The sequence below is a fragment of the Anastrepha obliqua genome, chromosome 1 (assembly GCF_027943255.1).
Source record: "Anastrepha obliqua isolate idAnaObli1 chromosome 1, idAnaObli1_1.0, whole genome shotgun sequence".
Classification (NCBI taxonomy): domain Eukaryota; kingdom Metazoa; phylum Arthropoda; class Insecta; order Diptera; family Tephritidae; genus Anastrepha; species Anastrepha obliqua.
In genome coordinates this window covers 94,988,478-95,015,044 of record NC_072892.1, presented here as the reverse complement: position 1 = coordinate 95,015,044, position 26,567 = coordinate 94,988,478, and the positions used below count along the sequence as shown (strand labels likewise).

Here is a 26,567-nt window from a genome sequence, read left to right as displayed (position 1 = left end):
TCTTACTATACTGACGGACTTGGCACACTCGCTGCCAACAATCAGTCGTTTACAACCGTCGAAAATACGTACTATTCAATTTTCGCATCGAGAAGGAAGCACTCGAGGTCCTAACGAGACGAGGCGAAATTTAATTGAATTTAACTGAATTGTGCGCAGGTTAGTGATTTTATAAATTTGTGAGTTTTGACGCGCTGCCTCCAATGGGTTAAACCTGTGTGGAACGTGTCCAGAAGAGGAAGCAATACAAATTTAATATTCACATAAAATAGTGCGCGAAGAGATGGAAAGTGTTCAGAAGAAAGTGTTTAAGCAAAAACAAAAAAAAGTAATAATAATTAAATTTAAATTAATGCATATGCACAAACATACGAAAGCAGAGAAGGCAAATGCATGCACAAAGATGCCCAGTCAATTTAGATGATGGATAATCGCTTAATAATTACATGCAAATGTAGAATGAGTGACTTAAAGTGCGTTCATATAATTAATTTTTTATTGCGGCAATAAAATTTCTGAAGTTTTGTGTTAATGGTTAAAATTCCGAATTGAGTGCGCGAAGAAATGTGATGTTGCTTTGAATTGGAGCAGCTAATCGCGTATTGGCAAATATCGTCACATACATCATAGAAGTCTTCATTAAAGAGTGTGCAAAAATACTTTCGTTAATTATGTGCATAAGAATTAAAATGTAAATTTAATTTGGGGAAACTAGTGCAATAATAAAAAGAAATATATTGTTTGTTTAATTACTTTTTGATAAACATCATAGCCAACATAAAATGAGGGCATCGTATTAACTTCAAAATACATAAATTTTGTGTTTCAATATTTAGAGCTCAAGCAAAAGTTTTTTCTTTGAATATTTTCGTCAACTCATTCACTTTTATAGCAATCTTCCCTTCCAGGTGAAGGTCTCTTGCACCATTTTCTACTTATAGTTCAAACTATACATCGGCGATACAATAAAATTTACATTACAGTACCTTGACGAGCCAGCAAGCGAATGAGATACATGCATACATAGATTTGTAGCAAAAGAGTATTTATGAATGTTCAACAAAGTTTTTTATGAGCGGCGTGCTGTGGCGTTTTAAGTTCATATTCTAAACAAAATGTTCATTAATTCGCGCCTGCGCAGCGGCGCACGCGTGTAGTCCATTAACCAAACATTTGAAACATATTCTAAATTTTGGATTATTAGTTTAATCGAAATAGCTACCGAATTGTGACCTTGAGAAATGCGCTCAAATATCTTTAATATATTTGTATGTATGTATGTATGATGGAATATGCATGTGTAAGATAATAATAAAAATGTGAATTTTATTTGGTAGCTTGGGCTTAGCAATATGAGTTATTGTGACAGTGAAACATATCTACATAGCTTATAACCTACATACTCATACAGAAGTGGGCAACTAATTAGAGCCAACATGCTCTTTCGTGTTTTTCGAAACAGGTTATTATTTTCGTTTAAATAACGGTACATTTTTTCCATTATGCAGGCTTACGAAGCTGTTATATGATATGTAATGAAATTAAAAACCCAAAGTTTTTGGAAGACATGTAAAGGCACTGAATTAAGTTACTATGGCACTACCCCTTGTTGGCAAGATTTAGCAATTTATTTGTTTCCTGTTTAAAAATGTTTTTATACAAATATGGTTAATTCTCTTGGCGTTCACACCCATATTGGGTGTTTAAACGAGCTCCTCCTCCTATTTGTGTCGTGCGTGTTGATGTTGTTCCATAAAGGGAGGAACCTACAGTTTTAAGCCCATTCTGATGTTATTTATGAGATGCAGAAATACACTCCAAGGTTTGCCTTTGCCTGCCGAGGGACGACCGCTATTAGAAATAACTTTTTCTATCATTTTGGTGTTTCATGCACGGAGATTCGAACCTACGTACTGCCAATCCATTCGGCTACGGCAGCCGACCTTACAAAAACGGTATACATAAATTCAAAAGTGGTAAAAAGAATGATGTGCCGATCTAGGAGCTTTCTACTATATCCAAAATTTTCGAAGGAACTACTTACATAAAAAAGAATATTCCTTTTTTCGACTAAAAGTTTAATTTCGCCCGATGAGCATAGATTTTTCACAAGTAGGTCTATAGCTTCTAATTTAGTTGCTTCTAGTGAATATTGTTTTTCAACTTTTGCTTAAGGATTTCAACATCTCTCAACACTCGTCCAGTCAATCGTTGATCAGATAACAACAAAGCAACATGAGCATAGAATGGCTTATTTTTTTCGTACATCACTAACACAATCTCATAGCCAGCCGACATCTGCACGTTAATTTCACACATATTCACACACTCGTCCACATGCACATTCACACTCTCGCCGAATCAGTCGTTGTTCAGATGGTAACGAAATGACGTTATGTTGATTTTTTTCGTGTATCAACAAATTCTAAAAATTTCTGTAAAAACTGTTATATTTAACACTTAAAGTAAATGAAAAAAATCAGTTGTCGAAATTTGTAGCATAATTATTTATCGCAATATGTTTCAGTAGTGCATTTTTAACTGGGAAATTAAAACAAAACTATTTACATTTCGTTTGAAAGTTAGCAATTAATTCAACCCACAATCATTATCGAAGTAAGTGGAGTATAATAACTTTGGATAAAGACTTGAAGTGTTGAAATTGTATTGGAATATGGAAAATCTCAAACACTGCACTCGAAGCCAACGAGTACTAATTGTTGATTACAATAAAGAAGTAAAGTCCCAAAGGCAGTTTTTTTATTAACAATTATATTTACAGTTAACTTTAAAATACAATAAGATTTTAGCAATTACTACTGTGGCCTTAAGGGTGGCAGACAAAGAGTTTTTCAATCATTTTTCGCGAAAAACTGAGAGTATCTATTATCTTAAAACAAATTACATATTAATTTGCTTACATGAATATACGAAAATTTATTTGAAATACAAAAAAAAAACAAAAACGGCGGCGCGACAGCTGCTCAAAAGTAGCTCCTTTAATTTGCAACAAAACAAAAACTTTGCACTTACCTATTTTTAACGAAAACAATACAAAAACAAACAAATTAAAATTTGAAGTGAAAAAGAAAAGAATTTACTTTTTTTTATAAACAAATTGATCAAATTAATATTTTTAGAGATAATTAATATACAATTTGAGGTACATGCAAAGACCAATGTGTTAAAATATATCTCTGTAAAATTTTAAGTTGATATCTTGATTACTTTTTGAGTTATATTCGACAGCGCGGAAAAAAACGTATTTCGAGAAAAACGCGATTAAAGTTTTCGGTCTTACTCATCTTTCGTTCGAAACTCATCTCTCCACTGACTTTATAGGAACTTCTTAAACTTTCTACTAAGTTTAAAACATTTAAATGATATTCTTTACATTGTAAATGAATTTTTAAAGCAAAAAATAGAAAATTTGAAAGTGCTGGAGGAGCTGCCCCCTTTAAGCTATCCAATTTACTTTCTTGGACTGCTTTAACAATGAAGAAATTAAGCGATTTTTTCCTCTTTATGTACTCTATATTTCACCTCTATACTTCGTTCATCCGTGCCCCAAATTACTTATATATATATACTTTTTCTAATTTAAAGATTCTTCAAAAACCAAAAATGAAAATATGCCCTTAAAAAGCTGTCCTTAGAAATTTGTTTTCCGTCAATAATGACTGACCTCTTGGAAATTGATAATTAGTATAAAATTTAGTAACGGTATCTGGCCACTAGAGGTATGTCATAAATTAATTTTAAAATATTTTCATTAATAGTTGTTCAAATTCATAATGGAACTGCCACAACTTTTCGAATTATATTCAAGGTTACGGTGCAACTTCGAGAAATTTTTAAAAAGGTATTTTTTATCCTAACAAATTAAAAATATATTTTTAATATTAAAAAGAACTAACAAAACTCCAACATTGAATAAATCTGAAAATGTCTAAGTTTTTTTTATTATTTTAAATTTTATTTTTATTACATTCTGGCTTGTAGAATAGAAAAATTACAAAATATTTGGTTAGATATTTGGTAAGAAATTTCGTTTGAAAAGAAATTTTTTACATGAAGTAAATTAAAGCAATCAAATAAAATTAAGTTCTTGGTCCATAAATTTAGTTTTATAATATCATATCAAAAATTACTATTAAACCAGAAAGTAGTGCTTCAAAAAATCGTATATTATTGGTTATCCGAGTAATAATATCTACTAAGCATGTATTGGCTATGGGAATAAGTTTCCGTCCAAAGGTACGAATTATTTAAGAATTATTCAGAAGAATGTCAACTACTGACTACTAAAACCTACAAGATAAACCAGAGCATGATAACATTGTACACGAATGGATCCCTCACTCAGGAAGTTGTACGGGCAGATGTCTGCGGACCGGAGAAAAGATACTCAGAATTAAAATAAATAGAATAGCTTTAATCTAAACCGAATTAAAGAATGTATGGAATTAAATAAGAGTGCTAGAATTGAACCCAGCACTGATAAATAATTGGGACAAACTCTTGGGTAAATATATTTTACCGGAGGAGAAAATAAAATTCAATAAAATATGACAAATACTAAAATTAATTGAAAAAGTTGGGCTCAGAGAAATTTTCTGAATCCTTGAAAGCGCACAATAAATCTTTCAAGTTGCAACGCTCATAATAATAATAAGAATAATCATGCATGTGAATTAAAGAGTTGCACACTTCCCTTTTCTCCACTTTCTAGCGCTTCTTTTTTCGACGTTTTGAAATTCTTCAATAGTAACACTGGTTCTATGGCAAAAACTACAATACAATACAGACGACTCAAAGAGTGCGCGAAACTCGAAAGTTGAAACTGGCATGACTTGAACTGATATTTTTCGCATAAAATGAACGTCAGTACAGAATATAGACAAGCAAAAAGAAGAGGAATATGGAATAAATCGTGCACATATACATCTGCACGTGCATACATTTGCACACAAAGTTTGTTTAATTTCTACACTGGCGTCACTCAATTTTCAAATTTACCAAAAATTAAGTAGCGGGTTTCGCAAGATACCACTTTATGAACTCTTACCGTGGCAGAAAATATCGAATGAAAACGCTGTTTTCATATCGAATAGAAAAATTCGGCGTCGATTAATTGAAGTAGACGTTTTTGGAAGGGCATAAGCGCATTCAACTTCGGCTCAACAAAGAAAGTGAGGTCACTTTATGCGCTGAAATATCAACTGGAGATCAAATCGGGTGGAATTTGTGAATCCAAAGTCCAAAAGGTAGCTTCAACTTCAAATTCAAGCCATAGTACAATTACAAAAATTCCACCAGATAAAGTATTGGTTAACAGCTATTCAGACTTAAAGGTATTTTTGCCCTAAGAATATATATGTATTTACACAGTGAACGCATTGAGCTCATGGCAGTGATCATAAAAGTTGCTTTGTTTAAAATATGATTGCACAACCTAATTTGATTTCGAGCTGGTTGAATTAAAATCGGAAGTTCAATTTTGGACTACTTATATGATAAGCGGAGGAATTACTTCGTCAATAACTACAGAAATGTGCTTGTGAGTTGCATATTAAATGGATGCACTGAATAAAAACCAGGTGTCACATGACAATCGTTGTAGTTGCATATACAAGCAGCGTAGACTACTTCAGAACTAAATCATTTTAATACTCTCTCAGGCCCGCTTTCTCAACTTCATGTTAATGTGAATTTTACAAAACAGGCAGTATATCTTATTGCCGCGATAAATTCGATTTCGTTGTTTCAACATCTCGTCAAATGTTTAATAGCAATGAACACATTGGAGGGTCGTAGAACAAAATAAAGAAAACTGGCGAAATAAGCTGAGTAAAAACAAAGAAATCCATAAAATTTAGCTGTTTTTGCTTTGTTGTTGAATAAAAACACTAAGGAAAACCAAAAAGATGCCAAAACTTCACTGCCAAAGAGGATGTACTTCTTGTGGAATTGGTTGAAAATCACATCGGCAAGGAAATCATGTACGCTTGTGGGTTAATTAGTTATTATGGCGCCTTACGAAAAGTCTTCTGCCGCAACATAAAATTGCAGGCGTATCAATTTTTTGGGTTACGCCTTCAAGAATTTTAGCGGTATATGCTAACTTCATGAGCCGTATGCTCATACTTGCATTTATGGGTCAAGATCAAATGTCTAACACCATTTTTAGAAAATATGTAGAAAAGTTATTTTTCTCGCAGTTGTTTGTTATTTGTTTAGTTTTGGTTATGTACCTGATTTCAGTAAATATTAAATAAACATTAAAGAAGACTGCGAGTTTTCATAATTCGCATTATTTGTAATTCAAATTAATTACCTTAAAATTATATAGTTCGATAGTCAAATTTTGTATGACGAATATTAAAAATCGAGTGCGAATTATTCGAATTCGTGAAAATGCATTATAAATACCCTAATCATGGTATTAGTCCAAATTTCACAGCCAGAAACCGATCTACAATTCAACTTTTATAAAATTAGCATTTTAGCAAGTACGGGCCGGAAGTCAAAACCTATGAAAACTGGAAAGCTTTATTGAATTAAATTAAAAATTCGCACACATAGAACTGTAATTGAAACTTGAAATTGATCTCTGATTATTATATTTATATACATTATTGGCATTATTGGGTGTTTGGCCGAGCTCCTCCTCCTATTTGTGGTGTGCGTCTTAATGTTGTTCCACAAATGACGGGACCTACAGTTTTTTAAACCGATTCCGAACGGTAGATATTTTTTTATGAGGAGCTTTTTCATGGCAGAAATACACATAAAGACATCAAATGCACGGGTTTCTTTCGAATAGCGGCCGCCTCTCAGCAATTGGAGAAGAACATCAAGGCGCACATCATTAATTGCAAATACTTTTCTTATTTATTTAATTGTTTTTATTCTTTTTTAATAAATACAATATTATTCATACTACAAGGTGGCGCCGAATAATCATCAAATTTGCTTTTGAACAACTTTTTTACTAAACTAAAAAAAATTATTTTGAGTGATGGAAATCTTTATTTTGATCTTTGCGTACTCCATTGCCTGTCAGTTTGTGTACTGTAGTTGTTTAGTTGACAAATTTCACATATGATTGAAGTATATTGCAAAAATTATAAATATTCCTATAGGGTGATTAATTTGCGCCACCTTGCGCAACACAAACCGTATAGCTGAAACTTCGTCAAACTTTGTTAACAAATTATCATCATAATTACAAACTGTTCAGTCAGAGTTTTGTAAAAAATTCTAGGTATACGGTTTTGTAGCCCATTAAATTTTGAAATAATATTGTACGAGTTTATAGTAGCAAAAATTCGCCTTTATTTTTGATAATTCATGAAAGTGTTACAAATTTTTTAATACATCGAATGCTCGATTATTTTCATTAAGCAACCACATGAACTTTACTAAACCAAAATTTAATAAGCTGTAACATTGCATACTCAAAATTTTTTTATAATCACTGATGAAAGAGTTTAAGATGTGGTGGAAATGTATTAATTTTTTTTTTATAATTTGCATAAAGTTTAAAAACTGTGTTTATAGTGATTTTGTAGTACAATTAACCACATTTTTGTAGAAAACTATTACAATTAAATTAGAAACACAAGGTTTGTCAGAACTTTTCAATAAGTTCCTGTCCTATGATTATTTAAGGCAGGATGCCTTTGCAATCTATCTAATAGTCAGAGTGATATGGATAAAACCAACAGCGTATGTATTTACGTACGTACATAATCTGAAAGCAACTAATTTTTGTGGCTATGAAGCAAAGCTTAGCTTTGAGTTTTGCCTACCAAATTAACATTCACGATAAAAAAAGTCCTTGCCTAATTGGCTGCACATTTTCACTGCATGGTCATTTTACCTGAAGACTAGTGTAAACTAAAACATGCGATACTTATACCGAAATCGTAACGACATTGAGATTTTAATTTACATATTTTATGTATTATTTATACATATTTGTGTAGCATACCCGACATTTATTGTCGTCATTCGTATCAAACGCAAACTTATCTTTAGACGCCCCAATCAAGTGGCGAGACCACTTCCATGCCTTTTAATATACTTAAAAAATAAAGTCAATTAAATGTTTCCCATTGATTGGTAGTTTCCTATGTATTTATTTTTATTTGTTTATTTGTCAATCAATCAACACCATGGAAACCCGAATAAATAGAATCAGCTTTTTTGGAAGCTTAGCTGTATTTGGTGATTTTAATTACGGCCTTTGGTGAATACGTGCGTTTAACTTTGTAAAATTCAAAAGATTAAATATACTCAGAAAAAATTATTTCGCTGCAAATATTTAACTAGATTAATTAACGTTTTTTTACCAACTATCAGTTAATTATTTTTTGTAGCTACAATGGGAGCAATAATGCAGAATTCTTCATAAATTGAAAATGTTTTTTGAAAGGTTGTAGATAATGGCATGTGAATATTCTTACACTTATAAAATATTCGTAGGTTATAGAGAGGTGGTTGAGCCGTATGGTGGTTATACCTACGGTTTAACAAAACTAGCCGGAAGAGTCATTGCTGTTTACTTGAGTCTAAGTTTTGTTAAACGCGATGACCAACAAAATAAAACGAATATATGCTTCAGCAGGCAATGCGTGGAACTTATTGGTCACAGTAACTAAATTTAATGTACTAGGTGGTGTAAAATGATTTCATTTAATTATTATTATAATTTTTTGTTAACAATTTGTTTAATATTTGTTAATATTTGTTTGTTTCCACAACTCCTAAATATGATCGACGTACGACGCCATTTGCAGAAATTATAAATCTTGCGATAGGGTTATTAATTTTGCGCCACCGTGTACAATAATATCTTCCTATCTTAGTTTTTTTAATTAAAAAGGAACGATACTAGTTAAACTAAGTACAATTTGTATTAGAAAATAATATAATAAAAGGTATAGAAAATTCAATGTAAAGTTAACATGTAGTAAAATGTTAAAATGTAATCTTAACATAACATGGACTATCAAAAGAGAATCGTATTATAAAATATAGTAAATGCATTAATATGTGTAGCATACCGGCATGCGCATATGGACCACTACATGTATATTTTGGAGAATAAAAAAAATTTTAGATGTTTCCTGAAAGATATCTCAAAAACGCATGGCGTTTAATTTTACTTTGTCCGTGTGATAACTACCATACTAATATCTGATGAATGGGGTTTATTCAGGAGCGTTCCGTGAACAAGCAACACTTAGGGGACCGCATGTCTTTTGGTCACTTTAACGCGAGGAGTATGTTTACCAATGATACTGGCTTGCAAATAATTCTGTGGTCGAAATGAAAGTTGCTTATTTAATCTTTATGATTCTTGTTCTTGATTGACGCGATAACCGCATTAGCGATTTCGACAGCCGGTCGTTTTTTTCTTTTGCTAACCTTTCTATTAAAGAATCTTAACATACATTTTTTCTATAAATTTAAATTAGAAATACCGATAATAAACAGAAAATTGGAATTCCAAAATTAAAAAAAACTTGTAAAAGGTTTAGTAATTTTGTTCTTTTTTTTTTAAGTCGGCTTAAGTTAAGTGGAGCACAGAATTAATTGAATGAGAATGATTTTTTATCCAGTTTTCTTGAATAATTTTGTCTATCGCTTTTGCTATAGCTTGGATATTCCATAAACAAAAGCAGCGGCAGCACTGTGTAAGTCAAACAACATTCGAATTATCTTAAGATCGGCGCATACCGTCCAATCATAATCATCATTTAATTTTATGCAATTCAACATCTTTTTCATGCTGTCATATGTGTCTTTTGTCTTGACTAAATATGCAATAATTTGGAATTTTCAAGGTATGTTGTTAGCTCGACTTTCCAGTTTTATACCTGTATTTTTGCTGTCCTTGATACAATTTCATAAACCTGTTACTAATATGCAGTTTTATATTTAAATTTTTAGGGTAACTAAGTGATTTGGTACTAAAAAAACCTCATATTCCCAAAATCGGTTCCGTGTTGGCCACTTGTTAAGCTTTACTGCAGTATCGTCAATGCCAAATTAAGTATTTCTATTCTTATGCGAATAATTTTTACATCTATGGAATGATTTTTTCCATAGGCATCTTAAATTTTTTCTAGATATTTTACGTTTACGAAATTTTAATGAAAAATTAGGCAAAATCCGAAGATCGCAAATTAATTTTTTTTTAATTTGATATACCACTTGTTTTGATCGGTTTACGGTTTCTCCAGATATTGGAAATTTTTATGAGCTATCTTTTCTTCTTTAATCCAAAACTCTTATTTATCTAAAAAATCTCATAACAGAAAAAATATTGTGTAGATTTTTGGACTCAGCGATCGATTTAACATACAAATCGGATGACTGGCACTTGGATTTTTTTTTGGCTGAAAATTGATTAAAATAGATGGATTATTAATGAAATTTGACTTTCAGCCTGTTTGAAATACCCTTTATAGCTTAAAAGCGTATAGTACAAAATGATATCGTGCCGTATCGAAGCTAATAACGTTAACCAAAATATTAAATAAATTTTTATGAGGAGTTTTTTCATGGGAAAAATACATTTTCCTTTTCTATCATTTGAAGTTTTGTGCCCGGGTTTCGAACCTGGACACTTCGGTGGTAACGCATCAACCCATTCAGTCACAGCGACCATCCTATATCATGCATAGATTATGTCAATATTTCGATTTTCCTCAGTATCGCGGTATCATATTTTATATTAACATCATCAACCGAATATTACCGAAATATATATTACCTTAGTTGATGACAATATATTTTTGGTTTTTGTTTTCTTGAGTACCTCCCTACATGAGCTCACACCAAGCAATTGGAAATTGATTTACACCAATTTAGTCACTCATTATGCCCTATTATATTAGCACCACCCAAAACGTTATGCTGCACGCTGGGTTGAGACGCATATTTAGGATGCCAAATCCAATAAAATGGTTATCGAACAATTTCTGACTATTGCACAACATCGCACCACAAAACCACAAATGGTATTTTGTGTAAGCAGCCCATTACTGACAATTTGAGTGCGAAAAACGTGAAGCATTTGAATATTTATTTTCTTTGTAAAGCGCATTTTGCTAAAAAAATATGCACTATGCTTGTATAAACATATATTATACATACAAATATACGTAATTATATTTTCGGTTGCGCCCAGTTGTCAGCACCGAGCCACCGGCGCCAGTTACGCAGTTCGCTAATAGACTGTCAGTCAGGGATGTCGCGCATGCGCGTTGCAGTGTCTTTCAAAATAAGGCACCGAAGTGGTATACATAAAAACATATGTATGCATTCATATTTGGTTTTACAGAGATGCAAAACTAAAACTTTAGCCATTTAAAGATACCCATTGACAGACCTGTTGGCAGACCAAATTTTAGGTGGTCTCAGGCCGAACTGTTATTGGATAAACTTTTTAGGTTCGATACTGTAATGATAAACAAATACAATCAGAATTTAATTATAGTAAATTTATTTTAGCGTTATTATAAAGGGTGTTTATTAGGCAGACATCAAAGTTCTCTAATGTAGTTCATTTTTATATTTCTGATTTTATTACAAGTAGTGAATATGGCTTAAGTCCATTTTATTAGGACATTGACTGCTCTTCTATATTCGAAGCCTTGACCGGAAGTCATTCTGCGGAAGCAAATAAGTCGTCTGACTGCACGGGGTGGCTAAATTGCGACGAAACATTTTAACAGAAGCAAAAGTGCCTATAGTTTTCTAAAGGTTTTGGCAAAACAGCTTTGGAGCAAACTCAACAATATTCAAAAGAGGAAGACTTTGTTCTGTGTATGTTTTTTTTTAGAAAGAAAGAAGCCGCCATAACAAACAGAATCTCATGCATAGGCTAAAATCTCATTTTGTTCACTTTTAAGAAAAAATATCTTGGAAACCTGAGCCACCTAGGCCACCTAAGCAATTATTTCATTGAATTTTAATTCACAAAAAGATGACCTATTAGTTGGTAATTGTGATCATTCTATTATCGATACGAATATTTCTGAAAAAAGGAAAAAAAATTACAATTTCCATACAAACACGTTTTCTTATTTCGCAGGTGAATAGGACGAATGGTGCAAATAAATAATTTCCAATGCCTTTTTGTCAGAAATTCACTCTTAACAATGCTCCATTTAATCGATTTGTTAGTGGTCTTATGAGGCCTTAAGTAAAGTCTCGTTCAAAATGTTTGACTCTAAAACAATATGGGAGAAGGTGGGATGCTGGTGATCGAAAAAAATATATATAATTGACGCTTGCACCCTTTATTGGATGTTTAGTAGAGCTCCTCCTGTGGAGATATCTACTGCTTTATGCTACATCCGATCGGCAGATAGTTTTTTTAATGAACAGCATTTTCATGGCAGAAATACTCTCGGGAGGTTTGCCATTATCTGTCTTGGTAGGTCGAAAGACATGTTTGAAATACATACATAGGTAAATATTTAATTATATATGTACAATATATAAATTATTTTATTATTTTTATAAAACACTTTTCCTCACACATTGAAAACCAGTATGCCATACTATTGAAAGCAACCACGATTAACCAGTAGAGGAATCAATCAATCGTATACCATTTGATATTCTCATCTTTCATTTTAGCTCATAAACTATTTTGTTTCGATCTGTCAATTCATTCTTTGCTTGCAGATCTTTTGAAGTTGGCATGCCAGTATTTTTTTACATGGGAAAATCCCCAATATCGTGCATTGATGAAAATCCTTGTTCTTTGGACTTCCATGCGTCTAAATGCTAATCTGAAAAGCTACGTGGGTAGTTCCATAAGAAAGCGAAATGGTGTATCGCATGGTTTACTTAAGCTTTGACATTTTGTGATACTAGGCATGCCAAATAACTAGGTTAAATACTTTTTATGTTGCAAGTGACTTTCTTTGAGAAATTTTATCTCGAAAACTATTAGTCCTTCAAGAAAAAGTCCTTTATATCGGGTGTTTTTAAGAGCTTGAGAACTTAAAATGCTAATATAAAACGGATGTATTATTAGAATCATTTTTTTTTATAATCTGATAGAAAACTGCATGACATTTATTTTTTCAATATTATATAATATCCGGTATCTTTCCGCCGCGGCTACGAGCTACATAGGTCCATTCGATTAGCCAAATTTTCGACTACTTTTTCCAATAAATCTGAATAATAAATCTAAGTAAACCCAATCAGCAAAAATGCCAGACAAACGATGGTTATTTCGTTTCAAATCTTGAACGAGCTGTAGTTTATAGACACGTAAGCCAAGATTCTTACGTAAAATTTTCACCGTGGTCAAAGGACAAAGGTCAACAAGTTGAGAACGACGACGGATCGACATTTCGACGTCTGCTTCAACACTTCGCTCTATGAAATTTTTTTCAAAGTAAATTTCCACAGTTTTGATGTGTTTTTCTGGCGTTAAATGATTCATGATAACTTGTCAAAACTTGCTGAATAGAAATTAGAAACTTACATTTTTGTATGTATAGTATGTATTAATAGCGCGAAGGTAGTTTTCAGTGCAAAAAACCATATAATTTAAAGTTTCAAACTTTGTACAAAACTTTAAAAAATTCTCATAAAAATTTCAGACTTTTAATCACAAGTTTTAGAAAAATTTCGAGTACACGATTTTATATACATATATGAAATTTTTAATAATAAAGTGCAAGTGACTCAAAGTTTCCTTGATTTTTGGCAAATCTTTCTACCAGCGGTCTTGCGCTATTTCACCATATAACGAGTTTTCATATTTTTTTTATAAGGACAAACAAAAAGTTATAAAACATCAACGCTTATTTTTACCTACTTAAAGCTGTCACAATAAACCAAAAGTTTATGTGTGGCATAGCTGCATACCCAAAAATTTTCTAGAAATTCTGATTAACAAGTTTGAAAATTTTTAGAAAAATTTTTTGAATGTTTTTGTTTTGGTTGTATTATAAACTATATTTACATAAACAATAAAAAAATTAAATAAATAATGAATAAATAATCAAAACTTTGCACACTGTCGCACTGCTATATTGGGAGCTCAGGTGTATCTAAGTATGAAAAAATTTACAAATTCTCAATAAATTCAATAGTTCTTAATAAATAATGACGTCAAGTAATTATTGCAACAATTGATCCCTTCAAGTAAGAAGCGTTGTGTAGTATTTCGTTTGAAAAATTATTTAAACTTTATTATTAAATTCATTGTTAGCTTGTCAGTAACACCTCTTGACAGTTGAAATTGCTGAAACCTACGTGCTACACGCAATGCAACACGTCACTTCATCAGCGAAAATTGGCAACTCGCACACCAGTATGTAACGCTTGTATATGTAGGTATGTATTGTATATGAAAAGATGATGAAGAAGAATCGAAAATGACATATCCAATGCGCGAAGAAGGTGATGAATGTACATAAACTTAAGCAAAATTAGATCAACCGAGTTGGTAAAGAAAAAGTAGCAACAAATATATGTTTGTAGAGCAGCAATGATAAAAAAAGACATAAAAGCAAATACTTGGGAATACATACAAACATACCGACAACACAATTGTGACGCTGCGATCACCAGCACCGGCAAGTTCCCGCCGTCCAGCAGATTTTTAACATCTGGCGGAATCAAGTCTGCCAACGACTTTTTATGAGTCTCACTTATACGTGTAACACATCTAAATAAACATGCATTTATTATAACTGTACAGCGATTCTATTACGCGCACTTATACTCAGATGCGTATACAGCGAATATTTTGGGAGGTTAAGAAACTTTTTCAAAAATCGGAGAGATTTGTAAAACTTAATTGAAGATAACATTGACTAAAAATTTATAATCAAGTGTGATGAAAAGGGAAGATTTAGAAAATTCTTCCATTATATAAAAAAAAAATAAAAAAAAAACTGCTGCAAGATGGTATTCCAGAGAAAAATGTTAGGCTCTGACCACTTTTCGGTTTATTTCTACAATGAAATTAACAATTGAAATTTTCTTCAACAACTTTTGTCTATCTTGAAGTCACTGTCTTCATACTACGTCTGAAGAAGTCCATATTTTTCCCTATCGGCAAAAAACTTGTCCAACACATTTTCACAAGCCTCTCTTGAGGTCTGTTGTTTTATTATAGATGAAAGTTTGTGCATGCTTTAGAATGTGATAATAGATTGGTGCCAAGTCTCGACTATGCTATAGAACCTCTCATCGACGCCCCCTGAGCTTCTGGTATATTGTTAAAGAAGTACGCGCTCTAGCATTTTCTTGATTGATCACACAAGTTTGCCCATTCCCTCTTGTCGAGCAAATACTTTAATCTGGTTATCTTAACATAAGAAGTCCGAATTGGGTACTTGGTCAAAGCAGGCAGCTCATATATATATATATATGTATATATATATATATAAATAGAATTGGCGTGTACACCCTTTCTGGGTATTTGGCCCAGCTCCTTCTCCTATTTGTGGTGTACGTATTGATATTGTTCCGCAAATGAAGTGACCTATAGGAGTGATTTATAGGAATAACCTATAGGCAGAAAAAACGTTTCCTTAATTTTAGTGTTTCACCGAGATTCGAACCTCCGTTCTCTCTTGATTCCGAATGACAGTCACGCACCAACCCATTCGGAAAGACAGTTATTGGTGACGCCTTGTTTACTATTTTTAAAGCCACAGTGTTAAGGTCTAATAATTCATTATCGTTGAATCTTTCACGCAAGATGACTGACAGAATCTTATATCCAATATAAGATAGTCGTTGACACGCTAACCGATAAAAAACACAGCGCCCCTTTTTTTCAGATTGGGCAGAGAGCTCTCAAATTTCAGATAAATGACATGTATTCGTCTGACCATAAAATGCATGCACCTTACTGGTATTTTAAATAATTTTGGCAAGCGTGAAACACGGCATGATGGAATGACAAACCTTGCTGCATATTTTGACTAAGGATTGTAACAATAGTCATTGCTATCTGATATCCTACAATATATGTAATAGCATGACCCATATTATTAGTGACAAGTCCTTTTCGACTTGGTTATAATATAGTTCTATTAAATAAAAGAAAAAAATGACGAAACCCCCTCGAAGAGAAAAGCAAACAGGCACCACTGCACGCACCATCGATAAACTGAATGAATTGAATGAATGAAAGAGGTGAACCAAATAATGATTTCAACTTTGCAGTGTTATACAAGTATGAATATAAGCGGAGTTATTCCTGAGGAATGTAATGTTGTTAAGCCTCTGAATATTCCCATTCGCATTAACCATTGACTTATTAGTACTTATTTGGTAACACTGAGACAATGTGTGCTACACAGCGCACCAACCCACGGTCTTTTGCAACAAACATGCAAATATGCACTACCTGCAACTAGTTCGGTTATTTGCGTTTTTTTTTCACTTTAAGACCCCTTAACACCAATTGCTGAAATGGTTGTTGTTGCTAAGGTCCATAACTAAGTGAAACATATTTCTAATGGTCACACAATCGTTACATTTCCGTACACGCTCAAATTACACAAATTTTATTTGATGAAAATCATAAAAAAAATTATCTGCTGAACTGGTTGTTTTTTTACATTTTCAAATGCTTGCTAAGCTGAATTTCAAGATATAAAAGGCAATTTTTGTGCGACACAGAAAAATAACATATAGTGCATGCTTATATTATCAAAAAATAATTAAATAGCAATCTCCTACTGCAGTTAATGAATGGAGTCATGTGCAATATTTCTTCATATTGAACAGCTTTAAGACTTGGTAGTGCCACGAATATCTGTATGTGCACCCTGCGACAAAGCGATAGCATATTAATATGTATTTTTACCCACCAAAGACATGTGGGGTATATGTAAAACTTTTAGTCTTACACTTTAGTGGGGCAATATTAATCAACACATTTTGTTTTTGAATAAAAAAAACAAAAAAATTAGTTTGAGTGATGAAAATCTTTATTTTGACCTTTACGCGATTTAATATATATATATATATATTATTAATTATATATATACATATGTAATTGACGCGTACACTCTTTTTTGGTGTTTGACCGAGCTTCTCCTCCTATTTGTGGCGTGCGTCTTGATGGTGACCTACAGTTTAAAGCCGACTCCGAACGGCAGATATTTTTAGGAGGAGCTTTTCCGTGGCAGAAATATACTTGGAGATTTGCCATTGCCTGCCGGGGGCGGCTGCTATTAGAAAAACTTGTCCATCATTTTGGTGTTTCACCGAAATTCGAACCTCCGAAGCCCGAATGGTATTCAAGCACCAATCCATTCGGCTACGGCGGCCGCAGTTACCGTACGTTTTTTTTTTTTGTTTTTTCAAAAGGTATCTATTTTTTTCCAATATTCTTTAACAATCAAAGCAGTAAAGTTAATGTTCACACTCTTCCATTTTGACCGAATAATATCTTTATTTTTGACGATGAATATTTCTTTTACAAATTCATATAGAGACTCGTTGGTGACATTATGGCAACCGCACTGAAGTAATTATTTTTTATCTGGAAGAATTATGTTTGCAAGATTTTATTACTAAAGCTTACCTACTGTCTAATGCCCGGACAGGAAAATTTGTTTTTCTCTAAGCGTTATTATTATAAAATCACAGCGAAGGCCGAACTAAATTTGTGCATGAAAAATCATTATACTTTAGCCGAAAGTCCTCTTTTGCCATTTAGTAAGTATGTAAGCTCACCCACATTTTTTATATTTTGCTCGCCTATGAGGAGTTCGTACCCGCTCAGTAGAGGTTTTTATGTAAATTTTGTGAAACAGTAACTGTCCACATTCTTATTCTTAAACTCCGATTCCCAAGCCAAACTGAATCAAAAATAAAAAATAAAAAATATTTTTTGGTAATTAAATTCCTTGTGTGGGTGCCCTTGTTGGCAAAACATAAATAAGTTTAAAATTTTAAGGAAATTTAATTAATTTTTTAAAGAAATTTTGTTCTAAAATAGATATTATTGCGTACAAATTTTAATTATTGGAAATACTATTTCTCAAATAATAAAATAAAACACAACAAACCGTGACTTCCTTTTTTCATTATTTCTTATTAGAATAATTCAGTGAAAATACAGGGGAACGATATGAAGTGTTACCAACTTCACACTGCTCTTATCTGTAAAACAGCTCATGACATCAACGTCAAAATTGTTCTAATGACAATTCAATATATTGCTTATAAGCCATCAAAAGCATTTGCGTCTCAGTTTTGTTGAATTTTTTTTTTCTGTGATGGAATTCAAATGTAATAGTGTGATTGCGTTAAATTTGGCTGGAAAATCACAACCCGCCATTGTTCGTGAGATCAGTCACCTCAAAGTGAATAAAATGTTTGTGTATCGCACTATAAAACGTTACAATGATACTGGTAGCATTGCAAAACGCTATGGAGGTGGACCAAAAAAACCGCAACAACGCCAGAAATGGTTCGGAAAGTGAAGGCTCGACTTGAACGAAATCCACGTCGAAGTGGAAGAAAAATGGCCAAAGGACTGAAAATATCGCAAGACAGCATTCGATGCATATTGTAAAATGAGCTCAAGTTCCAAAAAGCACACGATCTTTCACCCCAGCAAAGAAAAGTTCGGTGCGAAAGAGCAAAGCAGTTGTTGCGCTTTCCCATCGCAAGTAATGGTTTGGGCCGCAGTGACCGCTGATGGACCTTCTCCAATCGTTTTCATCGAGCCTGGCGTCAAGATAAATGCGATATATTATCGGGAGAATATTCTGGAGGTTGCACTGAAGGCGTGGGTAGACAAACATTTCGGTGGCAGACCATGGACGTTCCAACAGGACTCGGCACCGTCTCATAAAGCTCGTGTGAACCAAGAAGGGTTAAAAAATCATGTTCCACACCTCATTTCGTCCACACAATGGCTTTTGAATTCGCCAGACGCAAATCCGATGGACTATTCCATCTGGTCCATTTTAGAGAGCAAGGTGAGGACTAAATAATATGCCAGTATGAATGCGCTGAAAAAAGCGATTATACGAGAATGGGCCAAAATACCTCAAGATCACATTCGTGCAGCATGCAACTCATTTTTTGACCGTTTGAAAGCTGTAGTCAAGGCAAAAGGTGGTCATATTGAGCTAAAGTGAATGTATGTATGTATGTTAAAATTGTAATCATTTTTGAACAATTTTGTCTTTGAAAAACCAATTTCACACAAAAAAGTTATGGTGTTTTGAATAGGTAACACTTCATATTGTTCACCCTGTAATCTTTGAAATCAAATTGTGCCACGTCAATCTCTTTGGATTGCAACTTAAACAGCTAATATGAATGGATATTTTTCTACTAAAAAAATAGGTGCAAGCTGGGGAACACTTGAGGTGCACCTATACGTAGAATTACTTGGATTTTAAAAGCAGTTATTGTATTATTAAGTCCTCGGCTTTTGTTAGTGACACCGGAAACAGAATGGTTAAAGCAGTTTTTGCAAATATACTCCAAATTAATACAACGGAGACCATACTGTCCCACGACGGTCGGTTGAAAGTTACCGGAGCAACCTAGACTAAAGTCCGTCCAAGGACTGTCATTTTCATAGTAGTCCCCAAAAATTTATTGGGAAGTTTTTATGTTCTTGTAACGACAACAACAATGAACACTTCTAATATAGGTATAACTTTGTTCGAAAAATTCTTACATATTACTGCTAAGGAAGCCATATATATTTATTATAATAGGTAAAAAAATGTAGCTATTAATATTTTTAGACGTATTTTTATAACTTATTTTTATACAGGGCCCGCCATCTATCGTTACGGATTTGAACTAGATATTATTTGAAGAATGGTAACATTTAGCTCTCATCTGATTTGACAGAAAATTAGTTTTATTCTTCCGCTGAACGAAAATGGTTGTATATACGCTCAAAGAACGCTGGGAAATATTGCGACATTACTTTAAAAATCATGGTAATGTTGCAGAATGTGTACGAAAACTACGTACGGCAATGGGAAGAAGAAAAGCACCGAATGAAGCGTATGTGCGTTACTTTGCGAAAAAAGTAAGAGAAACTGGGTTGCTTATTGACAAACCAACGCGTGACCGACCAAAAACCGTGCGTACACCCGAAAATATTGCTGCTGTGGCCGAGAGTGTTCGTGAATCACCAGGAACATCAGTTCACCGTCATTCTCAACGCATACAATCGAAAATGTGTTGAAAAATTGGACCGATCGTATGGGATGGTGCATGGCTAGCCGAGGCAGCCATATGAATGAAGTTGTGTTCCATCATTAACCGGGAGGATTGTACTTCAAAATAAAAAAAACAGTTTGGAAAAATATTGAGTAGTTTCTTTTTTATAGCATTTTTAATTCCGTAAAGTTATATGGCGGACCCTTTATTTGGTGCACCCCCTTTAAGCGCTTAAAACTAGGTTTTTTTCATATTTTTAGTTGATTCAATTGCTACAATTGGTATAAATGCTAAATTTTCAGCAGAATCAACCACGAAGAAATAGGGTTAGAGGCCTTGAGCAAAACATCAATCACCACACCACTTCAATTTAATACTTCAACCGAAGGTCTGAATTTTTTACAATGAGTCTCGAAGTTAAAAGTCCTGAAATTCTTAAAATTTGAGAACATAAAAAAAATCCTCTTATCTCTGTTTTGCATTATAAAACCTTAAACGAAAATTCTAGCCAAAATAACAATATGTCGATAAGAAAAGTTATCGGTTTGTAAAGGAACACTTATTTCATCATTTCCTTATATTATATTTTGTTCCCACTGAAAAGTATTTAATTGCTAAAGATTGAATATTTGTATATTATTGAGACAACTCTTTACCACCTTTCTGTATAATCATATATATGTAATAGTTATATACGGACCCCCATTTTGCGCAGTTTTTTACCCGGATTTTTTTTCTTTTGCGTAGATTTTTTGAGAGCGACGAAAACGCTGCCTGTTGTGTTACTTCTCCATTTACAACGGCATAGCTTCGACACGGACTTTAAAAGGCAAACTACCTTAAAGAATTTTTTTTTTTTAATTATTATCCCGACAAAGAATATTTCACGATACTTTGTCATAACCATCAAAAGTTAATGGAAGGTTACCGCAATACTTATGAGGATTTAAAAGGAAAAACTTCTCATCATTTAATGACCAATTACATATTTATATAATAAATAACAAAACCATTTTTGGCCTGTATGACTTCCTTCAGAGTATATTCATGGCTCATGGCTGAGCAACGTGCATCCACTATCGAAGCGCCAATTCTAGCCCAATGATTCGTGTGCAACTTCTCGTCATAGATTTCCTTAATTTTCTCGATTATTTCCTACCCATAATGAGAGAATATCCTTCTTTCAATATACACACATGGATTCAGGAGAATTGCCGTTTTGGATATATCCTGGTAACCCAGATCGCTCGATCTTATCCCAATGAACTGTCTTCTCTAATAGTACCTCAAAAATAAAGTCTTTGAAACAAACCCAGCTACTCTTTCAGCACTAAAAGAAAATATCATTCATGAGGTGAATGGCATCCCGACGCCGCTTCTCCAGCGAGTGGCACGGAGTACGCAGGCCAGTACGCCACATAAAGGTCAACATTTAGAGGAAATCATTTTTAGAAATAAAATTCACTCTTATGTTCTTTGTAATAGTTATTGAAATAAACTTTTAAAATTAGAAATTATTTTATAATTTTGACTTTAATTCCTAATTTTGCCACCGTACAACCTGTATAAGTAAGTGGTGCTCTAGTTTATTACTGTAGTGAACTTTTTTGAAGTCTTCTACTGTAACTTAAAACAGCATAAAACTAAATTTTTTAGTTTAAATAAAATACGTAAAATAACTTTTGGTTTATGGCCTTTTTTAATTGGATGATACAGAAAAATTATATGAAAATTAGCAGGGTTGGGCATTTCGCACTACCACTAAATTGCACTACCACTAATTTTTTAGTGGTAGTTAAAATGAAGGTTGCACAATCACTAAATCTTCAGTTTTTCACTGTTTTAACAATCCGCTTTATCAATTAATTATTTATTGCACTATGCCCAACCCTGAAAATTCGATTTTTACGACTTTTTTCTCTTTGGGAACGAATAAGCGATTCTGCGACTTATTTTACGCGGGTCCGATCAGTTCCCGAATAGGAATACGCGTTCAAAAAAGAAGTAAAATGACATTTAGGCTGACGGGAATGTTGCTGATTGCGTCAATTAAGTAGCTCCATATTATTCAAATTGCAGGCTTACATGTTTGGATTGCTTTCCATTTAACAACTATTTATTTTTTTCAGTAAGTATGCGTATTACAAACTAAATACAAAATACCATTCTTGACTAGTTAAATATTTCCTTTCAAAACTGCTCAACCATAGACAAGAAAATGAAAAATGATACTGACTCATTAGTTTGCCATAAACCGGCGCGCAACACTTAGCCAACTTAAGTTATACGCAAGTGTAAATAAAAAAATTAAATGGTATTTTTTAATCAACTTCACTTCTGGACATTTAAACCAATTTTTCGTTTTTGAAGTGTCACACTTGACGCTTAAATGTAACCAAGGAGAAGTGTGAATTTAGAAAAGTGTATATTTGCGACTTTGCGCCGCTTATTCAATTTGTTCATTGGCACTTTTCCATATAAGTATGCGAAACAAGGGGGCGGTTAGTTGTGGCTATTTTTGCTCGTTTTGCCATGTCGATTTGAAGACAATTAAATTGAAAAAAAAAGAAAAAAATTAAATAAATACATAAATAAAAAATTAACTAGAAGTGTTTCAAAATTAGGCGCCAGCGCGTGGCCTTGTTATCTCATTCAATAATCAATAATCAATCAGTGCTTATGTATGTCTGTACGTACAATGTGTAGACGTGTAAATATTACAATTTAAATGCCAAAATAATGATTACTCATTACTCGTAAGTGTTGGCCCCGCAGCGGTTTGCCAATTAAGTTATTAACACAAATAAGTGGCAGGTACTTCAAGATGCCATGTTTGATGGTTTCATTGCCTGATTGGCAAAATATCAAAAAACCATCAGCAAACGTCGGCTTACCTTTAGTGGTAATTGCTTAAGCTATCACTTGTCGAAAATCTCAATAAGTCACAAATCTAACATGATTGATACTTTACATTAAAATAATTTATTACAGCTCAGCGCATTTACCAAGTCATTAAACCAATATAAACTTCAAATTGTTGCATTCATTCATTCATTTTGCAGTAAATTGTGCCGCTGCATAGTTGTAAGCAGCTTAAGCAAATAGCCATGAAGCATTTTACAGCCGCCGTAACGCTCTTGATCTTCGCTGTCGTGGCTGCCGGCTGGTGGACCGTCGATGCGTTGGCTGAGTCCTCAACCTTGCAGACTGCTAAACAGTGGAAGCTGTTTACGTATAATTTCCTACCACATGCACCCATACACGATTTAAATTTCTACAATCCATCCAATGTGCTGGCAACCGGTATTGCAGTCACCTATGACCGGATTTTCATAGCGACGCCAAAATTGTTCTCTGGCGTGTCGTCGACCGTGAATGTTGTTTCGAAGGCGGAGTTCGGTGATTCACCGGCGCTGCAGGTGAGCACTACATACCACATAGACAAGTTGAAAAAAAACCCAAATACATACACATATATGTAAATATTTGCATTCTCGCACGTTTTTGCATACATTTCCTTTCAGGCCTACCCAGACTGGTCATTTTCGACAACCGGTCGCACAGACTTCAACTGTAGCGACTTAGTATTGGTGTCTGTATATCGCATGCGTATCGATTCATGCAATCGCTTATGGCTTCTAGATGCTGGCGTTTCACGCTCACTTGAAGACTACGAAATAACCTGTCCGCCGAAGATTTTAATTATCGACTTGCATACTGATCAAGTGGTGCGTCGTGTGGATTTCCCTGCAGAAATTCTGCGTGGCGAGTCTTTGTTTACGAATCTCGTCATCGACGAGGGAACAGCGACGGCTGGCAACTGTGACGATGTGTTTGCATATATTTCCGATACAGTAGAACCAGGTGAGTAAAGTAAAAAAAGAGTAAATGACTTGTGAAGAAACAGATAACACCATGCGACTAAAGTCAACTTTTTTGCTACCCAGGAAAATCGCAAAGCAATAAATGTTATTTAATAGGTGGATTTATCATCTTTCGTTTGATATCCGTATTACTAACATTGAATAAGCATTTAAAACTATTTTATGAAGCTTTAGTCTTTAGAAACTTTAAAGTCCTTTGGAGAGTTAAATTAATAAGAAAACGAAAAACTGAATACGTAGCATTACTGCATAAAACCTATGTATAGTTAGTTACGCGTGCAAATGAAATGTTTCTTGGAAATCTTATACTGCCAATAATGTAATCATCCCCCAAATTAACGTCACAAAATATTTCGGCATGCCTCTTGATAGAAACTGACATGGAAACCCCATATTTTCACCAAACGTAAAGCTCTGGAAATAAAACTTAGAAACCTAAATTAGTTACTACATCGAAATTCCCATGTTTCTCTCAAAATTAAGCTCTCACTTTACTCAGCTATCTTGAAACCGATATGGGCATATGGCGATCAACTTTGGGGCACTGCAGCTAACTCAAACATCGAATCACTTCAAAGATTCCAGTCGAAAACCTTAAGAATGATCTCAAATGCCTCTTAAAATATCACAAAAGCACAAATTCATCGTGATCTCAAAGTACAGACAATAATTGAAGAAATAAGAAAATATGCCATATCACACAACACAGGACTACAATCGCACTCAAACCCTATTGTCACAGGAATAATTGCAAATCCCATAACCTTCGCCAGACTTAAGAGAAAATCTACAAAAGACCTCATATGTTAATAAATTAGTCTAAATTATTATCATAAAATTAGTAAATGGTTGCACCACTGAGTTTATTCCATAAATGTTTTTTTCTCTTAAATGAATTAAATAGCTTTAAGTAAAAATATTGTTTAATTTTTAAAATACAGATGGCAATAAAGAAATGGATGTAAAAAAAGTATATATGTATGTATATCTTTCCCATTTTCCAGGCATCATCGTTTATGATAGTGGTCGTGATGTTACATGGCGCGTATCCCATCCGGCTATGTATCCAGATCCAGATTTTGCGCAATCAGAGATTCTCAACGATCGTTTCATATTGATGGATGGGGTTGTGGGCTTAGCGTTCGACACCAAATTGGGAGTCCTATACTTCCAACCTTTGGCTACTGATCGGTACGACATGAAACAATCTTGCTTTTAACACATCACTTACTTCATTTTCAATTATTTGCCAGTTTATTCTCCGTCACCCGAGATGTGCTGCGTGCTGGACCGCTTGCTCAAAACGAAATACTCAAAGTGAAATTGGTCGGTAAGAAATCATCACAGGGTATCGCACTCACCGTTTCGCCCATCGACAATAGCGTTATTTTCAGTCCACTTACTGAAACTGCAATTGCTTCATGGAATCCCAGCAGTAACAACCAAGTGGTTCTCGCCCATGACCGTGATCGCCTACAATTTGTTGCCGACATGACAACAACACCAAATGAGCCGGGCATTGTTTATGCTGTATCATCCAAATTTCATCGATTTTTCCTAAAAAATCTGCATCATAATGAAGTTAATAACCGTGTGCTCCGTTTGACATTAACCAATGACTATGGCCCATCACACGGCGCCTTCGCTCAGTCATACAACTTGCACGCAATCAACAAAGCTTCCAACCATTTCGGCAGTCCATATAAAACCAATGATTTGGACAAAACAAATGTTATTGGTTTTGGAAATTATGTCTACAATAATTTGCACGGAGGTGTGAAGCCTCAACAACCTTATAATTATGAAACCGTCGGTCTTATCAACTTCTCGTTACGGAATCCCTTTACTGCTCTTAATGCGGGGGAATCATTTCCACCGGGCAAAGAACAACGTGCGAATGATCAACGACCCTCATTCCTGGATAGTTTGAATGGTGTAGGTAGTTCCACTAGTCCCGATCTTCGTTACCTCATACCAACAACGTCATCGCCGACACCACATGGCAGTCTGCACACTTCGATTCCCTTTGGTGCTGATTATAGTCTACATCGCCATCTACGCAATACCGAAGGGCAAGAAGTAGCCGAGGCAACAAAGTCAACCACTGTGAAACAGTGAAGAGGAAATAAAAGTAGGGTGGTGTTGAGGTGGTAAATACATATGTATATGGCTTGAAGCCCAAACTTGTGGGCCTCAATAACTAGCATTTATTCGTCTGTCGAAAACAGTGTGTACTATGTACAGCCACTTGGGAAGTATAATTTATGTATGTATGTATAGTAAAGTTTTTAGTATATTTAGTGAAAATTATAATTGTAGGTGTATGTGCAGACGTACATACACATGTGTACATAAATCAAACAAATCGGTACCGATATTTGTATACAAATAAATTAATTCCAATTACTTCAGTCACAGACTACTTACATACATACGTATGTATATATGAATGTAGAAATAATTTAATTTTTATTG

At 33.8% G+C, this 26,567-nt stretch overlaps 1 protein-coding gene across 1 annotated transcript; it reads left to right on the top strand.

Moving 5' to 3' along the window:
* On the top strand, positions 1–26,567 carry LOC129235363 (major royal jelly protein 1). The gene is made up of 5 exons (XM_054869172.1): positions 1–159; positions 23,271–23,627; positions 23,733–24,072; positions 25,097–25,283; positions 25,346–26,567. Exons 2-5 carry the CDS (start codon positions 23,316–23,318, stop codon positions 26,208–26,210), a joined length of 1,704 nt encoding a protein of 567 aa, XP_054725147.1. The 5' UTR covers positions 1–159; positions 23,271–23,315; the 3' UTR covers positions 26,211–26,567.

What these genes read in the sequence shown, in the direction of transcription:
- LOC129235363 (XM_054869172.1), top strand. Translation starts at nt 23,316, where the DNA reads ATGAAGCATTTTACAGCCGCCGTAACGCTCTTGATCTTCGCTGTCGTG. An exon ending in GTGATTCACCGGCGCTGCAG is followed by an intron (nt 23,628 to 23,732) that starts GTGAGCACTACA and finishes ATTTCCTTTCAG; the next exon opens with GCCTACCCAGACTGGTCATT. An exon ending in TTCCGATACAGTAGAACCAG is followed by an intron (nt 24,073 to 25,096) that starts GTGAGTAAAGTA and finishes CCCATTTTCCAG; the next exon opens with GCATCATCGTTTATGATAGT.